Raw genomic sequence first — 17833 nt, forward strand, 5'->3', positions numbered from 1 at the left:
ATCCTGTGTGGGTGAAAGAGCCATTCAAAAGTGCAAGATAGACAAATGATTTTAATGCATCAGAGTGTGAAAGATTATTGATATGGTTTTAGATTCTATATTGTAAAATTTGGTATAATATCAAAGAAGAATATTGACGGTTATTTGAAGAGGCTAAGTTACTCTTCCCTCTTCATAGTTATACATCTACGTGAAGTGAGCTTTCTTCACATGCTTCTAACTGATTGAGTGAAAGCAGATATGAGAATCTAGCAGTCTGTAAAGCCAGACATTAAAGATACTTGCAAAACTGTAAAATTGTGACATTCCTCTGACTACGTTTTTTGGAAATTAGAATTATTTTCAGTAAACAGATATTTATGTTAACATTTATGGAGTTTATTACCATTTTTAACAAAGTAATATTTTTTTAGATTTCTCAGTTTTAATCACTAATATGGTAAACGTTAGTATGTCACTTACTATTAATAACCCACATGAAAAAAAGCTCTTTGCAGTTCTCAGTTCTTAAGAGTGTAAAGGCATCCTGAAATCAGAAAGTTTGAGAACTTGTGGCAGAGTGTTACAGTAGACAGATGAACTGTTGTCCTTTTGGCAAGCCTGTGTGTTGTACAGTATCTGTACAAAGATAGCAGTCGCGTTTGGTCTCCCTGTGCATCTTGAACAAAACCATTGTGTCAGTATGTCAAAACCTTGCACTATTGAGCTGCTTTTCTTTTGATTTTGTTGTCTTTTACCTTTTCTTCTTTTTTTTTTGGTCAGGATTAAAAGGCTTACCCCTTCCTTTTTGCAGTTGAGGCTCTTTTAAAAGGTTTCCCTGTCACCTATATAAATTGCAAACCATTTAAAATGTGACCCAAATAACCAAACATGTATACTCTTAGGATACATTACTATTAACTGATCACAAATCACAAGAAATGGTTGGTTATCTTTTTAGCATGTATCCATGTTTCATAGCCCACTAAGCAGATTTCGTAGTCAACTTTCATTTATTTGCAAGCCTATTATCTGTTTTGTAGATTAACCAAAATTAGTTTTAAATTTTACCTGGATGTTGTCTTACCAACAGGTTAGATTTAGTGAGTAAACTAGTATGTGCCTCAGTGAGCTGAAGTTAAATAATTTGAAAGAAAAATATACAGTTCCTTAGTATTTGTGTTAAGTAGAACTGATTGAATTTTGCAGTTGTGTGTACCAACTCTGAATTTCATGAATAATTGGTAGGAAATTTTATATAATTATTAGATAGGTCCAATAGATAATATTAAAAACATCTGTACAGTGTTTGATATCTGCTATAAGGAAGCATTCCTTTGTCAGAAATTGCTGTCTTGATTAATCTAGGGCCCCATTATTTGCTTCATATTACTATTATTAGTTACAGTGGACTTTCCTTTGTTATTGCTCAATAGAAGTATGATTTTTTTTAATTAGCAAGTATCTGCTTATTTTCTCTTTCAGGATTTAATAAGAAGGCAGTTACTGATGGACACGAAAATGGAGACCTAGGAGCTTCAAGTGAAACTCCTCTAGAAGACAGTGCTTCTAAATTAGATGATCTACACAGTCTGTATCATAAAAAGTCTTATTAAATTGACTGTATCTTCAGACAAGATTGTTAATCAGACTGTTCTGAATTTGGGGCACTAGGGAAGATGGTGACAAAGACTATACAAGGTTTAAGGAAGCTCTTTATTGCCTAAATGAAAGGCGGGTACCTCAGGGCTTCATGTGAACAATTCTAAATGCATAAAACTCCCTGTTTTCTGTGGTATACCATAATTAGCTATTGCATGAAAAGCAATTTTGATTTTCTTCAAATTATAAAGTACCAAAGCATGTGTTTCCCAAAAGGATAGTATTAGGCTCTTAAGTACCAAATGAAGCACTACTATTTTATTTGATTCCTTTTCCATTTAGTAGAAGGACAGTGCTAACTGGAATTTTTTTTTTAAGGAATAACCTTGAAATATAAGAGAATAAATGAATTCATATCGTATGTTCCAGAATGTTAAGTGTGATGTTTCAAAGGACAGAACTTGACTCAGTGAATTGCAGAAATGTAGGCTTGACTTAAATTTGTTTTTTAACTGAAAGAATAGTTTTAGTGTTTTTTTTAATTTAATGTGCTTCCTGATGTCTAATCAGTTCTTAATTATCATTTATTATAATGAGTTTGTTTTTCAATGTTATTCATGCAGTACAGAATAGTTTTCTTTAAGCAATCCTGTATCAATCAATGCTGCACTAGAAATAGTTTCAGTTATTGTACTTTTCAGGTTTTTTAAAAGAAATGTAGATGATTGTGAAATATCTGTACTCAATTATGTTGATCTGTGTGCCCAGTATTGGAGCATTACGTTATTAATGTTTAGTCACAAATGCTTTTTTTCTGGAATCCACGAAAGACAGTTTTATACATTTTGAGTTGTTCGTAATGTTTGTATTGTGATAGTCCTAGCACTTAAAGGTACATTTTTTTTCTGGCAGTAAAAGCTCAAATTTATTACTATGTCAATGAGATACATTTAATTCAAACAGCAGTTTTCTCTTAAAGTATTGATAACTAACTGATTTGCCAATAATCTATAAATCTGAGGCACTGATGGTGGGCAGGATAAAGTGAACACGTTTTGATATGATAATTTTTTGGTTGGCTTTTCAGTGTTAAGTTTGACTAAAAGTGCTTTTCATATGCAAACTAGATTTGCTCCTTCTCTTATCCCAGGAATAAGCTTGGAGTGCCTGCTCTCTTACATGCTGTTCTGCAGGCCACTGTACCCTGCAGGGAGAAGTGAGAAACATTGCATTTGCAGAGATGATAGTTTTGCCAATATCATTGTTTTAAAGAATATACATTTAAGGGAATATAAATTGGGAGAAGGCTTTTAGAGTATTATCAGTATCTCATTTCTAATATTCAGATGTTATGTGATACAAAACACATTCTCTTGTCTTTCCTAGATGCACTATATATTTGTTCATAGGTAAATCTATAAAATGTATATACTTTATTTGGTGGTTTTGCTATTTATAAATTTTATGTTTCAACTGTTGCTCATTTATGGTTTGTTTTGGTAGTTTTGTTCATCTGTATATCACCATGTTAATTTGTTAATTTGGAAATGCACTTCGTAGTATATGTGGTTACTGATATTAAAATACCTTTTAGCATAATATTGCCTCTGAGCAAAAACTAGTATTTAATTGTACAACTGAATAAGGAAGCCACATGTTATTGTTTGCTCCTGACAGGCTAGGACTCTTAAAAGAAAAATGTTTCCTCCTTATGCATTCCCCCTACTCTAGCACATGCCCCCATGCATGATATGAGATCTATAAACTGGATTTTAACCAGTGTATTCATTCAGTCGAAAAAATTTTCCATTGTCACATATCTGAAAGCTTTTTTGTTGTGACTTGAAACTATGTTATTCTTATCTTTTTAAAACACCGTCTAGGATGGGATGGCATTGGCAGTTTTTCAGAGAGTATCTTTTATCTACTAAGACCGAATCCTTAGGAAATATTAACCAAAGCCTTTTGATTTTCAAGAACTAATATGTCTATAAAGAGTTTTTTTAAGAGGAGTTGGCATTTCTATGAGGACGCTGTGTAATGTAAAGGATTGTATGAGATGGTTATGATAGAAACTCCCTTCTTGGGCTGATAAGCAAAATGAAAAATGTTCCAGTTAGTTTAAAATTACAGAGGTCAGTTCCCATTTCATTCCTGCTTCACCTTGGTTTGCAGCCTATGTGAGAGCACTATTGCTCAGGGATTACTATGAGATTCCCATGTGGTATTTAGAAAGTACTTGGTTAAAAGTTCCTTTTAGAATATATGGTCTTTGGGAGATGAACTGAGAATTACAGACTCTTTCGAAAGGTCTAAATAAGAAGCAGTTTTTATGTTTTCACATTTGTAGGAAAGAAACTTATTTCTAGGACGAAACCAGATAAGGAGAGAACTGTTGCAAAGCCATTACAATTAAAAAGGAAAAACAAAAGTATACAGATGCACACACAAACAGAATAGCTAAGAAAAAAATTTCAAGAGTATGAGGGTTGTATGTATGTGTGTATATATTTACATTTAACTTCTACAGTTCTAAGTGTCTGTGACTTTGGTGGCAAACAGCGTTTGGGTTCTGAGACTTTAGATTGAAAAGAGATGAAAATTTTGAGATCCTTGGTAATATAAACAAATGGTTTTGGCTGACTTAACAGTTGTCAAAAGTTAGCTCAGCGTTTTTTTGGTGCTGGTTCTATCCCCCCCCTCCCGCCCCCCCCCCGTAGACTTTGTTTTCATGTTTAGAAACGAAATATATTGATTCATGTGTAAGTTGCATATTTCTGATGTCCTTATTATGTAATGCGCTATCCCAGCTACCCAGTTCCATGTAGGGTTGGCCTCAAATCTACAGGATTTTTGACAAATGTATCATATCTAGTTGCGTTGAGTTTTAGTATTTTTTTATTAGCCTGTAAATAAAGATGGCCTCTCTCCTATATTAAAATGGTATTAATCTCATTTAAAAATAAACATTTTACAAGTCTTTCATGTTAAAGCTTTTCTTTATTTCCAGTAGCTTCTGTCATTTGTATCAATGAGTCGTGAAGTCCATGGTTGAGACTTCCAAGCTCCCAATGCAGGGGGCTCAGTTAGATCCCTGGCCTGGGTTATAGGGTCCCTCATGCTGCACAGTGCAGCAAAAGGAAAAAGAAAATTGATAGCCAATGTTGTCTTTGAGGATAACATTGATAAAAATTAGATAAAGAGGGATTTCCCTCACTGTCCAGTTGTTAAGACTCCACACTTCCCATGCAAGGTATAAGGGTTCACTCCCTGCTTGGGGACCTAAGATCCCACATTCCATTCAGTGTGACCAAAAAAAAATAATAATAAAATTGTTTGTTATTAGATACTGTGTAAGAGGATGTTCATCCATTTTATCATCTAAGCATATATAATTTAGAAGTTCTCAAATAGTCAGTTTGCTCCTCACAAGGTTTACATGTGGTCATTTATAGTCAACCTAAGAACTAGGTGTAAAATATGTAGGAATGCTATTTCTTTGTCAAGGGTATTTGAGGTCAGTCAGGAGGAAAAACTCAAAAATGGTATTTTATTCTTAGGTATTAATTAATGTAAATCATATTTCAGAAATTTACTTGCATTATGAACATTTGGGGCTTCCCTGGTGGCTCAGACAGTAAAGAATCTGCCTGCAGTGCAGGAGGCACGGCTTCGATTCCTGTGTTGGAAATTTCCCCTAGAGAAGGGAATGGCTACTCACTCCAGTATTCTTGCCTGGAGAATTCCATGGACAGAGGAGCCTAGAGGGCTGTAGTCCATGGGGTCTCAAAGAGTCGGACATGACTGAACAACTAACACTTTCACTTTATGAACATATAAACATATTTATTTATTTTTTTGTCATTGAGTAGCTTTGATTCAGTCCTAATACTGTATGCTATGTGTCAGCTCCCAATTCACCAAGCAGTTTGGAAAAATCTGTCCCCCAAAATTCATCTACATAGGATATTGTTCAGTTTATGAAATAAAAAAGATTATTTGCATTTTCATTATTAATTAGTGTTCTAGATTAGGGGATTTTTATACTTAACTTTTTTTTTTAGCCGAGAAGTATTCATGCAAATTATTACGTGCTGTTGGTGCTAAATATTCGTCTGGTAAATCTTTTTCAGGCGCATTTTGAGAGCTACAGTCATGGGTACAGCAGCCAGGAGAATGCACCTCTCAGCCCGCTAGCCGAAGGGAACATGAGGGACTGAAGGCCCTGCAGCCGCTGCACTTGGTCTTCCCCGCCTTAACGTACAGTCTCTGACTTGCCAGCCAGGGACTGAGCCTGGCAGGGAGATGACTCCTTCACTTTGGTTTTAAGGCTACCTGACCGTCTTGCCAGACTCCCTTAAGATTGCGTTATAGTCTCTAAGTCACTTTCACTCAGCCTTCCTTCTTTTATTTACCTGCATCAGGGCCTGGTTGCCTCCCACCAGCCCCAGCACCCCCGCTGTTTCTCCTCACCAGTGTTGCCCGTAGTAAATCTGTTCCATAGCTGGTCCCTTCTTGGTCTAGGTGTCTACTTCCTGGAAGATCCAGACTAACACAAGTGGCCCAGGAGTGAGATCCAAGAAACCCGGTTAATAGGAGAATAGGAGCTGATTCATCTCTGTTCCAAAAAATGAAGAGGATGACAACCTGGCTGGTAAGTGGTGTCCATATAGGCCCAGGCACAAGGTTGTGGTTAGTTACTAAATATGTCACAGATGGTGGGCAGAAGAGTTGTCAAAGCAGGCCTGAATCTGTTACCCTTAGAAAGGCCTGCTTGCAGGGTTCACATATGTCCAGCAATTTGGATTTCATGGGTGTTCTGCCATTCTCTTAATTGATAAGGGTGGTTTACTCTGCCTGAAGTCTTTGTACAGACGATAGGATTTATGTCAAACACCTGCTTTCCTTCTGGGAATCGTGCATTTTGGTACTTGTTAGGCAAAGAGTGCCTGCTTAACTGGGCACAATAAAAACCCTGAACTCCTATGTCCAGGCTCAAGCCAATTTCCTTGGTACATGCTATTTTATACATATTATACATCTTTGCTGGAGGAATTAAGTTCATGTGTGACTCCATGGCTTCCTCTAGACTTTGTTCATATACCTTTTTCCTTTGCTGATTTTGCTGGTGTTCTTTTTCTGTAATAAATCATAGTTGTGAGCACAGGTCTGTGCTTAGTCCTGTGGGTCCTTCTAGCAAGTTGCTTAACCTGAGGATGTTCTTAGAAACCCCAGATACAGGCGGTAACTTAGGCAGATATCCCCATGGAGAAGAATTCTGTAGAAGTTCAGTGAGGCAGGCATTTGATAAGTATGGAAAGAACAGTATCTACAAAAACAGCAGAACTGGCTGGTTACTCCTTGGTTGTATTGATGACCTACAGAAGGATAATGAGAGACCCCAGGCTGTTATCAAGCTGTTATTACTGAAATGACAGCCAAAGGACCCTTGGGGAGCTCACAGTTCAGTTCAATTCAGTTCAGTTGCTCAGTTGTGTCCGATTCTTTGTGACCCCTTGGACTACAGCACGCAAGGCTAACCTGTCCGTCACCAACTCCCAGAGTTTACTCAAACTCATGTCCATTGAGTCGGTGATGCCATCCAACCATCTCATCCTCTGTCGTCCCCTTCTTCTCCTGCCTTCAGTCTTTCCCAACATCAGGGTCTTTTCCAGTGAGTCAGTTCTTTGAATCAGGTGGCCAAAGTCAGCTAAAGCATCAGTCCTTCCAATGAATATTCAGGACTGATTCCCTTTAGGATGAACTGGTTGGATCTCCTTGCTGTCCAAAGGACTCCCAAGAGTTCTCCAACCCCACAGTTCAGAAGCATCAATTCTTTGACACTCAGCTTTCTTTATAGTCCCAACTCTCACATCTATACATGACTACTGGAAAAACCATAGCTTTGACTAAACGGACCTTTGTTGGCAAAGTAATGTCTCTCCTTTTTAATAAGCTGTCTAAGTTGGTCATAACTTTTCTTGCAAGGAGCAAGTGTCTTTTAATTTCATGGCTACAGTCACCATCTGCAGTGATTTTGGAGCCCCCCAAAAATAGTCTGTCACTGTTTCCACTGTTTCCCCATGTGTTTGCCATGCAGTGATGGGACCAGATGCCATGATCTTAGTTTTCTGAATGTTGAGTTTTAAGCCAACTTTTTCACTCTCCTCTTTCACTTTCATCAAGAGTCTCTTTAGTTCTTCTTCACTTTCTGCCTTAAGGGTGGTGTCATCTGCATATCTGAGGTTATTGCTATTTCTCCCAGCAGTCTTAATTCCAGCTTGTGCTTCATCCAGTCCAGCATTTCTCATGATGTACTCTGCAATAAGCAGGGTGACAATATACAGCCTTGACGGACTCCTTTCCCGATCTGGAACCAGTCTGTTTTTCCTTGTCCAGTTCTAACTGTTGCTTCTTGACCTGCATACAGATTTCTTAGGAGACAGGTCAGGTGGTCTGGTATTCCCATCACTTGAAGAATTTTCCACAGTTTGTTGTGATCCACACAGTCAAAGGCTTTGGCATAGTCAAAAAGCAGAAATAGATGTTTTTCTGGAACTCGCTTGCTTTTTAGTTGATCCAGTGGATGTTGGCAATTTGATCTCTGTTTCCTCCGCCTTTTCTAAATCCAGCTTGAACATCTGGAATTTCATGGTTCACATACTGTTGAAGCCTGGCTTAGAAAATTTTGAGCATTTCTTTGCTTGCATGTGAGATGAGTGCAATTGTATGGTAATTTGAACATTCTTTGGCATTGCCCTTCTTTGGGATTGGAACAAAAACTGACCTTTTCCAGTCCTGTGGCCACTGCTGAGTTTTCCAAGTTTGCTGGCATATTGAGTGCAGCACTTTCACAGCATCATCTTTTAGGATTTGAAATAGCTCAACTGGAATTCCATCACCTCCCCTAACTTTGTTCATAGTGATGCTTCCTAAGGCCCACTTGACTTTGCATTCCAGGATGTCAGGCTCTAGGTGAATGATCACACCATCATGATTATCTGGGTCATGAAGATCTTTTTTGTATAGTTCTTCTGTGTATTCTTGCCATCTCTTCTTAATATCTTCTGCTTCTGTTAGGTCCATACCATTTCTGTCCTTTATTGTGCCCATCTTTGCATGAAATGTTCCTTTGGTATCTCTAATTTTCTTGAAGAGATCTTTAGTCTTTCCCATTCTGTAGCCAGAAAGACCTCGACGCCCCTATTCCCAAAGAATTGGGCCTCCCATCTCTTGAGGGGGGAATGTTAGGTAGTTAGAATAGGAAACAGGAGTCCAGAATGGCAGTAGCTAAAATACAAGGAAGGGAAAAGCCCGCGAAAATGGAACAAAGGAAGGTCTGAGGACCTGAGTGAGAACTTCAGGTAGAACAGCACTCCTGGCTAAGCCAAATTTGCATAGGGCAGGCCCAGGGGGAGGAAAAAAACATATAAAAGGAGGAGCCAAAGTGCTCTCTCTCTCTCTGTTTCCCTCTCTCTCTCGCTCTCGCTCTCTCTTTCTCTCTGTCTCCCGTGCGCTGGCGCGCTCCCCCACTCTCTTCTCTTTGTGTCTTTGGGTCAGCAAGCCCTCAGGCTTCGATGATGGATTCTCCTGCTATTATCTAAATAAAATAGAGCTGTAACACTGATTTGTCTAAGAGCTATAACATGGTCAGTCCAAGACCCGAGAGCTGTGACCCTCCTAGGGCTTTAATGTCCGTAGCTCCAAATCTTTGTTGTGACAAGACAGAACCGAGGAGCATATACCCACCTGACATCTATGGTGCCGTGACTCGGATCACTGAGGATCTTTCCTTTTCTCCTTTGCCTTTCACTTCTCTTCTTTTCATAGCTGTTTGTAAGGCCTCCTCAGACAACCATTTTGCCTTTTTGCATTTCTTTTTCTTGGGGATGGTCTTGGTCACTGCCTCCTGTACAATGCCACGAACTTTCCTGCATCGTTCTTCAGGCACTCTGTCTATCATATCTAATCCCTTGAATCTATGTGTCACTTCCACTGTGTAGTCGTAAGGGATTTGATTTAGGTCATACGTGAATGGTCTAGTGGTTTTTCCTACTTGCTTCAATTTCAGTCTGAATTTGGCAATGAGTTCATGATCTGAGCCACAGTCAGCTCCCGGTCTTGTTTTTGCTGACTGTATAGCGCTTTTCCATCTTTGGCTGCAAAAAGTATAATCAATCTGATTTCGGTATTGACCATCTGGTGATGTCCATGTGTAGATTCTTCTCTTGTGTTGTTGGAAGAGGGTGTTTGCTATGATCAGTGCGTTCTCTTGGCAAAACTCTATTAGCCTTTGCCCTGCTTCATTCTGTACTCCAAGGCCAAATTATCCCATTACTCCAGGTATTTCTTGACTTCCTACTTTTGCATTACAGTCCCCTGTAATGAAAAGGACATCTTTTTTGTGTGTTAGTTCTAGAAGGTCTTGTAGGTCTTCATAGAACCGTTCAACTTCAGCTTCTTCAGCATTACTGGTCGGGGCATAGACTTGGATTACTGTGATATTGAATGGTTTGCCTTCAAAACGAACAGAGATCATTCTCACAAGGGGATGATCACAAGGAGCTCTCAAGGGGAACTCACAAGGAGGCCTTTACTCCTGCAATGGAAGGGTTGAAACAGCCGAGATTCAGGTCAAACATCTAATTGTTATAGTCACAGAGCTTCAGGGACTTGAATGTTCAGCCAAATTTTATTTTGTGAAAATTCAGGGTGCTGGTAGGGAAAACCTAGAACCTTGAAACATGCCATGGGGACACCTGGATGGATGCCCCTGAGGATGCTGGCTCTGCACTCCCTGCTGCATTCTGTAGTCCTGTGGAAGTAGCCCACCCTTCCTACTAAGGCACGTCAGCTTATGCTAGAAGATGCTGCAGAGGCTGCTACCCACCCTTCCTCCTCTTCCCACCCTCCTCCCCTCCCCCACTCCTCAGAGAGTAACTGCCCATCTCCTCTCTTTGCTGCCAGGTCTATAACTAGGGTTAGTTCCTGGCTGCAAATGTGCTGGGCTTGGCAAGGGGGAAAGAAGACTAGATATCAAAAATGTAAGAATTAGCTAGCATATCCTGGCAGAAACCAAGAGAGTGCTACTATGATTAGATTTTGAAAATGCTTGATCAAGGACTAAAACTTTCCCATTAAGAGAAAGAATTCAAATTAGAAAAATGCAACAAAAAGTTGTTTATAAGGAACACATCTAAGGATACAGAAAGTTTAAAAGTGAAAAGATAAAGATAAACTGGGTATAGAGTCTCCAAAGGCAAGCTGAGATAGTTATACTCATCTTAGAGAGAATAGACTTAAAGGAGCAAAAGCATTATCAGGCATGGAGAAACTATTTATATTCTTATTTTCTAGTTAAAGTATAGTTGGTTTACAATATTGTTTTAGTTTCAGGTGTACAACAAAGTGATTCAGTTATATATATTTTTTCTTCAGATAATTTTCTATTATAAGTTACTACAAGATATTGAGTATAGTTCCCTCTGCTATACAGTATATCCTTATTATCTATTTTATATATAGTAATTTATATTTGTTAGTTCCATACTCTTAATTTATCCCTCCCCCTTCCCTTTCCTCTTTAGTAATAACCCTAAGTTTGTTTTCTATGTCCTTGAGTCTGTTTCTGTTTTGTGTATAAATTCATTTGTATTATTTTTTAGATTTCACATTTAAGTGATACAATATCTGTGTTTGTTTGACATGCTTCACTTAGTGTGATATTCTCTAGTTTGATTCGTGTTGCTGCAAATAGCAGTATTTCATTCTGTTTTATGGTGGAATAGTATTCCATTGTATGCATATACCACATCTTCAGCCATTCAGTTGTTGCTGGGCACTTGGGTTGTTTCCATGTCTTGGCTGTTATAAATAGCGCTGCTATGAATATGGGGGTGCATATTAGTTTCCATAGTTTCTGGATATATGCCCAGGAGTAGGGTTGCTGGATCATACGGTAGCTCTATTTTTAGTTGTTGAAGAAACATTCATACAGTTTTTCATAGTGGCTATACCAGTTTACATTGGAGGGTTTCCTTTTCTCCACATTCCCTCCAGTATTTATTATTTGTATACTTTTTGATGGTGGCCATTCTGACTGGTGTGAAATGATACCACATTATGGTTTTAATTTGCATATCTCTAATAATTAGCAAAGTTTAGCATCTTTCCATGTGCCTTTTGGCCATGTGTATGTCTTCTTTGGAGAACTGTCTATGTATCTTTTTTGGAGAAATGTCTATTTAGCATTTCTGTGCATTTTTTAATTGGGTTTGATTTTTTTTGATATTGAGTTATTGTTTGTATCTATTTTGGATACTATTGTCAGTTGAATTGTTTGCAGATATTTTTCCCTATTCTATATGTTGTCTTTTGTTAATGATTTCCTTTGCTATGCAAATGCCTTTAATTTGTTTATTTTTGCTTTTATTTCTTTTGCCTTGGGAAACTGATCTAAGGAAATACTGCTACAATTTATGTCTGAGAATGTTTTGTTATCTCCTTGGAGTTTTATGGTGTCATGGCAAACCATTTTGAGTTTATTTTTGCATGTGGTGTGAGGAAGTGTTCTAATTTCATTGATTTACATATGGCTGTCCAACTTTTCCAACAACCACTTGTTGAAGAGACTGTCTTTTACTCATGGTATTTTCTTGTTTCCTTGGTTGTAGATTAATTGACCATAGGTGTGTGAGTTTATTTCTGGGCTGTTCTTTTCCATTGATCTATGTCTGTTTTTGTACCAGTACCATGCTGTTTTGATTACTGTAGCTTTGTATTACTGTCTGAAGGCTGGAAAGATTATGCCTCCACCTTTGTTCTTTTTCCACACAATCGTTTTGACACTTTGGGGTCATTTGTGGTTCTGTATAAATTATTTATAAATTATTTATTCTAGTTCTGTGAGAAATGTCATGGGTGTTTTGATAGGGATCACATTAAATTTGTATAGTATAGTATAGCTGTTTTAACAATACTAATTCTTCCAATCCAAGAGCATGGGATATCCTCCCGTTTCCTTGAATCATCTTCAGTTTCCTTTCTGCTTTTAGGTCTTTTACCTCCTTGGTTAGGTTTATTCCTCTTTTTTGTGTCTTTCACATTCCAATGTTAAAGTAATTCTGATCTGTATATACCAATTTAAAATAGCCTCAAATTTTATAAAGTAAAAATAGAACCATAAAAATGACAAAAATCCATCACCATAGTGGAGATTGCTACAAAACTTTAAAAGAAATCAGGGGAGAAGGAAGATTTAAACAGCAAAAGTAACAAGATTGTTGTAAAGTTCAAGAGGGTGTTTGGTTCTAAAAGAAAGACCTCTGGCCTTTAAGTAGGATGATAGATGAATAGACTGTAAGAAGGAAAATTAGATACACAATATGTGAAACAGACAACTAAACTTAAGATTCTGTGCGTTGGAAAGGTAAAATCTGAAGTTTGATAAAATGCCAGCAGGGGGCAGAAGATTCCAAATGGGATATTCTACTTCCACCTATTGTTAGAGCTGGAAGGCTTTATGAGGATTATCAAATAAAATACTCTTTATTATAAGAATGAACATACTGAGCACTAGGAAAGATATTACTTTCCAGAGTCATGCAGATGGTATAAGTGTCAAAAGCAGGACTCAAATCCCTGTCTTGATTCATCTTTAATAGACCATAAAAGGAAATACAGATGAAATTACCAATTTTTCAGTCTTGCTGTCCTGATAATTTTTATTTTTCTTAAATGGTGCAAGGATTAATGGAACCTATGATTGATTCTATGTTGATTTTTAAAAATGATGGTTGGGAAAAAATGATTGAGCTGCATTTGAGTTTCAATAGAAATACTTTTTTTGTATTTGAATGACTGTTGAATGCAGGAACCCCCTAAAGTTATAAGTAGATTTCTAAATCCTTAAGACTGTAACATTCTCTCTCCCCTGACACACAGATAATCTCTGCGTGCCTATGGTCCCTATGTTCTTTAGTGAGTAGTGCTTGTGACCTTCACGGAAGGAGTCATTGTCACTAGGTGGCTTTCTGCTGTCACCCTCACCATAGTTAAGGGGATTTTTACCTTTGCCTACAGCTGTAAAAAGCAGATTATCAGCTTCTGAAAGCAGAAAACAAATAGAACAACAACAACAAACCTGATTTTTCAGGGGCAAAAGACAATGTGCTGGCCACACTAACCATGAAAAAGAGAGTACTAAAGGCAAATGTGCAAAACAAGAAATAAGGGGGAAAAAGCCATAAAAACAGAGGGAACTAAAAGGATAATGAAAGACTGTTTGTTCAGTTCCATATGAATAATTTTGGCAACTTTTCTAAAAGAATATAATTTACCAAAACTGAAGTTTTAAAATCTAAACAGATATCCATAGGAGAAGAAATAGAAAAAAAACCATCAGATTGCTACCAACCCCAACATACTACCCCAATATATGGTTTCACAGGGCAATACTACTAAACCTTTAAAGGGCAGATAATTCTAATGCCTAGCAAGAGAATAACCTAGAAAGAAAAGAAAACTTCTAAATTCTTTTTGTCTAGCTAAAGAAAAAACAGGAAAAAGATTGACACAAAGAAAAATGAAAGGGCTATCTTGAAAAAAGTATTAACGCAAAAATTCTAAGTAAAATATTATCATTATGATTTCAGCAGCACCTTGATAGACTCATACACGATGACCACATGTATTAGGGCATCAAATACATCATTTGGCTGAGTCGGAGAAGGCAATGGCACCCCACTCCTGTACTCTTGCCTGGAAAATCCCATGGACGGAGGAGCCTGGTAGGCTTGCAGTCCATGGGGTCGCTAAGAGTCGGACACGACTGAGCAACTTCACTTTCACTTTTCCTGTTCATGCACTGGAGAAGGAAATGGCACTCCACTCCAGTACTCTTGCCTGGAAAATCCCATGGACGGAGGAGCCTGGTAGGCTACAGTCCATGGAGTCGCTAAGAGTCGGACACGACTGAGCGACTTCACTTTCACTTTTCCTGTTCATGCACTGGAGGAAATGGCAACCCACTCCAGTATTCTTGCCTGGAGAATCCCAGGGATGGCGGAGCCTAGTGGGCTGCTGTCTATGGGGTCGCACAGAGTCGGACACGACTGAAGCGACTTAGCAGCAGCAGCAGCAGAGAGGGAGCCTAGGGAAGAAAATCATTTGCTTCTAATTCCATAGATGCTGAAAAGGCATTGGTCAAAATTCAACACCCATTCTTGTTGCGGGGGAAAATGGAACACAGCATAATAGCATACAGTCCAACATAATCTATGCCCCAAAGCCAGCATCATGCTTAGTAGGGACATATTTCTTCTTGTTACTGTTATTATTTTAGTCGCTAAGTCATGTCCGACTCTTATGTGACCCCATGGACTATAGCCCTCCAGGCTCCTCTGTCCATGGGATTTACCAGCCAAGAATACTGGAGCAGGTTGCCATTTCCTTCTTCAGGGGATCTTCCCAACCCAGAGATCAGACCCATGTCTCCTACATTGGCAGGTGGATTCTTTACCACTGAGCCACCTGGGAAGGACCATAAATAAAGGAGGTTGCACTAGCACTATCTGCATGCATTATGATCACATTTCCAAAATACTAAGTCAACAAAAACTACTATAAATAAGGAATTTAGTAAAGGAGTGGTATATAAACAAATCGATCTGGACAAAAAATTAATTCCATATTAAAATATATGTCTGTAACTGCTAATACCAGCATAGTGCTTGTCATGGGGCAAGGCACAGTTCTAAAGGTTTTACATGTATTAACTCATAATATTCACTACACTCCATGAGGTATACGCTGTTATGATCTCCATTTAGAAATACAGAAATGGTGTCAGAGAGATGTAGAATCATATTTTTTTGGTCATACAACTAGAACAGAATTATGCTTTTTTCCATTAGGGCCATATTGATTCTAGATATGTAAAAGGAGGGATGTGGGACCATTTACAGTGATGACAACAAAAAATACCTAAGCGTAAATTAAACCAAAAATGTGAAGTACTTATATAAAACTATTTAAAATGCCCTTACTTCAGTTCAATCACTCAGTCATGCCTGACTCTTTGCGACCTCATGGACTGCAGCACGCCAGGCTTCCCTGTTCATCACCAACTCCTAGAGTTTGCTAAAACGCATGTCTGTTGAGTCGGTGATGCCATCCAACCATCTCATCCTCTGTCATCCCCTTCTTCTCCCGCTTTCAATCTTTCCTAGCATCAGGGTCTTTTCCAGTGACTCAGCTCTTTGCATCAGGTGGCCAAAGTCAGCTAAAGCATCAGTCCTTCCAATGAATATTCAGGACTGATTCCCTTTAGGATGAACTGGTTGGATCTCCTTGCTGTCCAAGGGACTCTCAAGAGTCTTCTCCAACACCACAGTTCAGAAGCATCAATTCTTTGATGCTCAGCTTTCTTTATAGTCCAACTCTCACATCCATACATGACTACTGGAAAAACCATAGCTTTGACTACATGGACCTTTGTTGGCAAAGTAATGTCTGCTTTTTAATATGCTCTCTAGGTTGATCATAGCTTTTCTTCCAAGGAGCAAGCGTCTTTTAATTTCATGGCTGCAGTCACTATCTGCAGTGATCTTAGAGCTCAAGAAAATAGTCTGCCACTATGTCCATTGTTTCCCCATCTATTTGCTATGATCTTTGTTTTTTGAATGTTGAGTTTTAATCCAGCTTTTTCACTCTCCTCTTTTACCTTCATCAAGAGGCTCTTTAGTTCCTCTTCGCTTTCTGCCATAAGGGTGGTAGTATCTGCATATCTGAGGATGTTGATATTTCTCCTGGCAGTCTTGATTCCAGTTTGTGCTTCATCCAGCCTGGCATTTTTTGTGATGTACTCTGCATATAAGTTAAATAAGTGGGGTAACAATATACACCCTTGATGTACTCCTTTCCCAGTTTGGAACCAGTCCGTTGTTCCATGTCCACTTCTGTTGCTTCTTGACCTGCATACAGATTTCTCAGGAGGCACGTAAGGTGGTCAGGTGAAGAGTTTTCCACAGTTTGTTGTGATCCACACAGTCAAAGGCTTTGGCATAGTCAATAAAGCAGAAGTAGATGTTTTTCTGGAACTCTCTTGATTTGTCAATGATCCATCCAGTGTTGGCAATTTGATCTCTGGTTCCTCTGCCTTTTCTAAATCCAGCTTGAACATCTGGAAATTCTTGGTTCATGTACTGTTGAAGCCTGGCTTGGAGAATTTTGAGCATTACTTTGCTAGTGTGTGAGATGAGTGCAATTGTGTGGAAATTTGAACATTTTTTTGGCATTGCCTTTCTTTGGGATTGGAATGAAAACTGACCTTTTCCAGTCCTGTGGCCACTGCTGAGTTTCTCAGGTTTGCTGGCATATTGAATGCAGCACTTTAACAGCATCATCTTTTAGGATTTGAAATAGCTCAACTGGAATTCCATCACCTCCACTAGCTTTGTTCATAGTGATGCTTCCTAAGGCCCACTTGACTTCACATTCCAGGATGCCTGGCTCTAGGTGAGTGATCACACCATCATGGTTATCTGGGTCATTAAGACCTTTTTAAAATGACCTTAAAGAATGTAAAAGAAGACTTGAAACAGTGGAAAGGGCTATTATAGAAAATAAAAATTTCACTGGAAAAAAGAATGAATGGGAGATAAGGCACATGAAAATTCTAGGCTTAGTTTACTGTTTACTAGAAGGACTTGGGATATTAAGAGAGAATCCTTTTACACTTGTGAGAGATTTGAACACATTTATAGGTCAAGAGGAAGATATCAGTTCAGAAACAGAAATTAAAGATAAAAGAAATGGACATAATTGAAGCAAAATCTGAAATGAGGGAGAAATTGGTGCTTCAAGGTTTCAAACATTTTTTTTCATCGACACTGGAGGAAAGGACTGGAGTAGATACAGCTTTTTGCGGGGAGAGGATGGACAGGGAGTTGTCGGATCTGATTTTAATGACTTGCCTAGATGAATCTAGAGGGAAATTGTGCAGAGTGGCAGAAAGAGATGAGAAAAGAAGTGGATCCAAGGTGTGTAAAGGGGTAAGGAATAATGAGCCTGAGGTAATTGGGATTTTCTTGAGAGGCCCCATGTGAACAGTTATGCCTTGTTCTCCTGCTGCTCTGATGGAGATGGGACGATGGCATCCTGAAGGGGACTTCTGTTGTTAGGGCCTTAAGGTTGTCAGTCCTGGAAAGACCATGGAGTGAAAATGCTCAGACAAAATAGTTTAAGTGATGAA

At 38.5% G+C, this 17833-nt stretch overlaps 1 protein-coding gene across 11 annotated transcripts in view; it reads left to right on the forward strand.

The window, feature by feature from the left end:
- The window catches only part of GOPC (golgi associated PDZ and coiled-coil motif containing), a 40734-nt gene extending 36173 nt beyond the window's left edge, over window positions 1-4561 (forward strand). For all 11 annotated transcript variants that reach the window (XR_014065820.1, XR_014065821.1, XM_081530924.1 and 8 more), the window contains one exon: window positions 1465-4561. Coding sequence is in view for 9 of the 11 variants with exons in the window: in XM_081530924.1 (XP_081387050.1) it covers window positions 1465-1595 (131 nt within the window). In the remaining 2 variants the exon portion in view is untranslated. The remainder of the gene's footprint in view (window positions 1-1464) is intronic.
- Window positions 4562-17833: the final 13272 nt, after the last annotated feature.

This window comes from Giraffa tippelskirchi, chromosome 9 (assembly GCF_054371585.1).
Source record: "Giraffa tippelskirchi isolate mGirTip1 chromosome 9, T2T-mGirTip1v1.2.pri, whole genome shotgun sequence".
Taxonomy (NCBI): Eukaryota; Metazoa; Chordata; class Mammalia; order Artiodactyla; family Giraffidae; genus Giraffa; species Giraffa tippelskirchi.